Source organism: Pongo pygmaeus, chromosome 4 (genome assembly GCF_028885625.2).
Source record: "Pongo pygmaeus isolate AG05252 chromosome 4, NHGRI_mPonPyg2-v2.0_pri, whole genome shotgun sequence".
NCBI lineage: Eukaryota > Metazoa > Chordata > Mammalia > Primates > Hominidae > Pongo > Pongo pygmaeus.
In genome coordinates, this window is record NC_072377.2 from 145,561,638 (window position 1) to 145,567,371 (window position 5,734).

Consider the following 5,734-nt stretch of genomic DNA (forward strand, 5'->3'; position numbering starts at 1 on the left):
AAATAATGCATGTAAATCACTTGTCATAGTCTCAGTACATGGAAATTATATCCAATAAATACTACTGCCATTATAATCATAAGTGACAAGCCAGCTGCTCCCTTTGTGCACGTGTATACAGATATTTGGGGGGGGGCGGAGCGTATACGTAGAAGTAGCATGATAGCGTAGTGCAAATCAAGAGGTCAGTTGGCTTAGCCCCTGTCAGTGTACCTACTGGACCTCACGTTTCTGAAGGAGAATGTCTGTTTGTTCCCTTTCCTTTTCCTACTGACCCACTTCCTCCACATTCTCCAGCTCCCTGCCTCATATATTTGGCTTGGGCTTCGGAAGACTCTGCAGGATCCTTGTGCTTCTTTCTTGGTCTCTGGATGGACCGCAGAGTGTGCAGATGTAGCTTAAACTTGTTGCTGTCCGCCCACTGCTTCAGTGGCTCCAGACAGCTAGCAGATAGAATGACTTCAGCTTGAACGACTAATCTCATTGGCTTCTCAACTCCCAAGGACTTTTTTTCCTGAAAGGGAATTAACAGGTGAGTCTGTTGTTGCTTTGGCAACAAACTTTCAACCTCTACCTAACTCTCCGGAATGAGAACATATCTATTAATACATTCACTAGACTGGGGAGTTGAGTCGCTCAATGCAAATTTTCTTTCAAGTGCAAAACAGCTTAATGGGCTCGGCGAGCCTTTGGTGGTGCTGCAGTTAGAGGCTAGTGAAGCGGAGAGCAGCTGTTGCAGTAACCTGTTGCAGAAAAGTGAAAGTACATCCGCAACAGTTGGGTCTGATTGCAGAGAGCGCGCTTGTGAGAACTGATGGCGGGTGCGCGCAGAAAATCTTTGCAAAACAGGCAAGTGGGATTTCTTCTCATTTTTCTGTGCGTATCTGTGGGGGGTGCGACAACTATCCGCTATTCAGTGGCAGAGGAAATGGAGAGCGGCTCGTTTGTGGCCAACGTAGCTAAGGACCTAGGACTGGAGGTAGGGAAGCTGGCTGCGCGCGGGGCGCGGCTGGTTTCCGAGGGCAACAAAATGCATTTCCGGCTCCACCGCAAGACAGGAGATTTGTTTGTGAAGGAGAAACTGGATCGGGAGTCACTTTGTGGCAAAGCCGACCCGTGTGTTCTGCGCTTTGAAATAGTCCTGGTGGAGCCGCTGCAGTCCTTCCGGGCCGAGGTCAGGGTATTTGATATCAATGACAATGCCCCAGTTTTCCTAAACAAGGAGCCGCTTTTAAAGATTCCGGAGAGCACCCCCTTGGGTTCACGTTTTCCTCTGCAGAGCGCCCAGGATCTGGACGTGGGCCTTAACGGTCTCCAGAACTACACCCTGAGTGCTAATGGGTATTTCCACCTGCACACCCGCTTCCGCAGCCACGGGCCTAAATATGCTGAGCTGGTGCTGAACAAACCCCTGGACCGAGAGGAGCAGCCTGAAGTCAACTTGACAATTACGGCGGTGGACGGCGGGTCCCCGCCTAAGTCTGGCACAGCTCACATCCACGTGGTGGTTCTGGATGTCAACGACCACGTGCCCCAGTTCTCGCGACTGGTGTACAGAGCCCAGGTATCAGAGAACAGCCCCAATGGCTCTTTGGTGGCCACGGTGACTGCCGTGGACCTAGACGAGGGCACCAACAAAGCGATAACTTACTCTTTAGCTCAAAACTCAGAAGCAATTCTCAAGACGTTTCAGATTGACCCTCAAAATGGAGAGGTTCGACTAAGAGGACCCCTCGATTTTGAAGCCATTGAAACATACGACATTGACATTCAAGCTACAGATGGTGGAGGCCTCTCTGCCCACAGCAAAGTCCTGGTAGAAGTGGTGGATGTGAATGACAATCCTCCGGAAGTGATGGTCTCCTCTGTGTCCAGCCCACTCCCTGAAGACTCACCACCACAGACAGTAGTAGCCCTTTTCACTATCAGAGACCGGGACATTCGAGTGGGAGGAAAAGTCACCTGCTTCCTCAGAGAAGACCTTCCCTTTGTAATCAAGCCTACATTCGGGAATTCTTACTCGCTGGTCACCGACAGAAGCTTGGATCGGGAGGAGGTCTCAGGCTATAATATCACCCTTGTTGCCATGGATACTGGACCACCTAGCTTGTCCGCGGAGACTATGATAGAGGTGCTAATATCCGACGTTAATGACAATCCTCCAATATTTCGGGAAGATTCCTATATCTTGACTGTTCGAGAAAACAATAGTCCTGCGGTTTTTATTGGCAAAGTCCATGCTGAGGATCTTGATTTGGGTGAGAATGCCCAAATAACATATTCTCTGTTGCCTCCAAAAAACGGAGATCTATCAGTCTTTGCTTACATATCCATAAATTCAGACAATGGGAAGCTCTACGCACTGAGAACCATGGATTATGAGGCCATTCAAGATTTCCAATTTGTGGTAAAGGCAACTGATGGGGGCTTCCTGTCACTGAGTAGCCAAGTTACTGTTAGAGTGGTTGTCCTAGATGACAATGACAATCGTCCAATGATCTTATACCCACTGCAGAATGGCACCTTGCCCTGCAATGACCTGGTGCCCAGGTCTGCAGAGGCAGGCTACCTAGTGACCAAAGTGGTGGCTGTGGATGGTGACTCAGGTCAGAATTCTTGGCTTTCATATAATCTACTTAAGGCCACTGACCTTGGGTTATTTTCTGTTCAAAGACAAAATGGAGAAATCCATACATTAAGGCAGATATCTGAGAGAGACCCCATGATGCAGAAATTGATCATTCTTGTTCAGGATCACGGCCAACCAGCTCTTTCCACTACTGTCTCACTCAACATCCTGCTGGTAGATGGCTTTTCAGAGCCCTACCTGCAGTTCCAGGATCCAACCAAGAATTCTAGAAAGGTAAATCCATCCACTAAATATTTGGTCATTTCTCTGGCCATCCTTTCCTTTCTCTTTCTCCTCTCTGTCATAGTGATCTTCATTATACATGTCTACCAAAAGATTAAATATAGAGAAAAGTTCACAATTCAAGAGCATTTCTATGATGACTGTAATTTCTCTAACAACCTGGTACAAGGACAAGGCAATGGATCCTTATCTCAGCCTTGTCCATATGAAATGTGTTCAGCCACTGGCACTGGTAATAGTGAGTTTCGCTTTCTTAAGCGTTTTATGCCCAACTTCCCTTTCCCACATGCCACTGGGGAGATAAAAATGGAGGCTGGCTCCAGTTTGCCCCCAAATTCTGATAGGAATAAGTCTCGGAGATCAGAGGGCCATGACCAGGTATCTGATGACTATATGTAGCTCCTATTTACAGGCTCAGTGAGAGAAGAGAAGCAAAATTTTATACTTGGTATGCAAAGATGTTACATCCTCATTAAAACAAAAACTGGTAGTAGATCGCAGCTTTAATAAAGATAAGAGTACTTAGTTTGGTGAAAATGGGAAACCCAGAGTGAGGCTAAGCTTACTCAATACAAAGCAGTTATCCTGATCCCCAGATCATATATCTATAACCCTTTCTCCAGTTGGAATTCTGTTTAAAGAAATGTCACCCTCTATAAATGGATATGTGGTAGGAACTTCTGCTTTTCCATCTCTGTGCTAGTAAGTAATGAATAAACCATTATTCACATTTTCCCTAGAAGTTCATTGGTCCTGGCCCAGGAAATACTTAGTTCCATAGAGAGACCCTTTTATTTGCCTCTAAATTATTTTCCAGTAGAAAGTTATGCATGCATAGGGAAGAGAACTACCTTCCCTTTCTGATATATTGGGAAGTGATTAGGTTTGACAAGCAGAGATATAGTTTATTATTCAGGAATCTCTAAATTCTTATCCCTGATGAGTGATAATCTTTGATCAATACCTTGCCTGCAATCATTCATAATCATAATCATGGAAATGCCTGGTAAATGGTGGTCTTCACAAATAATCATGGTGTGAGGAAGGATGGAGAAAGAAAAGGATTTCACTTATTTGCAAATGTGAATAAGGGCAGACATAAGGATAAAGAGATTCAGTTTAGGAATGTTCTCCAAAATTAAATTAGATGTAGTTTTTTGTTTTTTTGTTTTTTTGAGATGGAGTTTTTCTCTTGTTGCCCAGACTGGAGTGCAATGGCATGATCTCGGCTCACTGCAACCTCTGCCTCCTGGGTTCAAGCGATTCTCCTGCCTCAGCCTCCTGAGTAGCTGGGATTACAGGCATGTGCCACCATGCCCAGCTAATTTTTTGGTATTTTTAGTAGAGACGGGGCTTCACCATGTTGGCCAGGCTGGTCATGAACTCGTGACCTCAGGTGATCCACCCGCCTCGGCCTCCCAAAGCGCTGGGATTACAGGCATAAGCCACCAAGCCCAGCCAGATTTGATTTCTTGATTGTTTGGAGCCATAGGCAAGTCTCAAATCTCCCTCTTTTATATCCAGATGTCTATCCTTGCAGTCCCAGAGAGAATCTATTTGAAAAAAGGGAAATGGAGGGTGGGTGAGGATAAAAATAAAGTACGACGGCTGGGCGCTGTGGCTTATGGCTGTAATCCCAGCACTCTGGGAGACCAAGGGAGGCACATCACCTGAGGTCAGGAGTTTGAGATCACCCTGGCTAAGATGGCAAAACCCTATCTCTACTAAAAATACAAAAATTAGTTGGTCGTGGTGGCACGTGCCTGTAATCCCAGGTACTCAGAGGCTGAGGCTGGAGAATCGCTTGAACCTGGGAGGTAGAGGTTGCAGTGAGCTGAGATTGTGCCACTGCACTCCAGCCTGGGCTACAGAGTGAGACGCTGTCTCAAAAACATAAAAATAAATAAATAAATAAATAAGGCCTGCTGTAGTTAATAAGTGTTACAGAACACTCTATTTTGTGCCATTAAGTGTATACAACATTTATTGTAAACCATTTTGTAGTTTGTAGAGCAAATACAAAATAAAAAGACATTAAAATTAAAAAGTTCATTAATACTAATTAAGTGGCATTAAGGAAAGACACATTTTCAGGTAGTACTAGATTTGATTGTAAGCCATTTTCCTCTCTGAGTATTCTGAAGTTAACACATGCAAACTGAGAAAAAGTGGCATTTTTAGTAAATCATTCATAAAATGAAATGGAGTGGGGAGACAAGTTAGGCTTCTCTTTGATCACCACTGTTTGCTTTCATAAGCTATTCTGAGCCCTCTCATTCTAAAATAAGCCAATGTTAAAACATTAACATATTTCAGGGATTCTCCCAATACTACTAACTGTGCCTTTAAAGTCAAAAGTTTGCTTTAGAGAAGGGCATGGTGGCTCATACCTGTAGTCCCAGCTACTCAGGAGTCTGAAGGAGGAGGATTGCTCAAGCCCAGGAGTTCAGGGGTGCAGTAAGCTATGATTACACTTCTGCACTCCAGCCTGGGCAAAAGAGTGAAACCTCACCTCAAAAAAAAAAGTGTGCTTTAATGAGGCTTTAATTATGTGCCTTATTTTATAAAAATGCGTGTAAATTCAGACTCACTAGAATACATCCTCTTGGTATTTTAAGGGTAGAGCATTATCTCTTAAAATACTTCTTAAATATAACAAATCATGTTTATTGATACAAACTTCATTCTTGGACTTAATGACTGATACCTAATGGCACCACCTGGCTGTTTACCTGTTGGCCAGGAATACACTAAAATTTAGTGCTGTTATTTTTTAGATGTTGGAGATGCTTAGGGAAGAACTGGTGTAACCTATGGCTGCCTTCAATGTTAAAATGTTAAAGAATAGATGAAGCAAATGCA

At 44.3% G+C, this 5,734-nt stretch overlaps 1 protein-coding gene across 1 annotated transcript; it reads left to right on the plus strand.

Annotated features, from left to right (window-relative positions):
* Positions 1-814: 814 nt before the first annotated feature.
* On the plus strand, positions 815-3,271 carry PCDHB1 (protocadherin beta 1). The gene has a single exon (XM_054489287.1). The coding sequence runs from the start codon at positions 815-817 to the stop codon at positions 3,269-3,271; it is 2,457 nt and encodes an 818-aa protein (XP_054345262.1).
* The last annotated feature ends 2,463 nt before the right edge of the window (positions 3,272-5,734 follow it).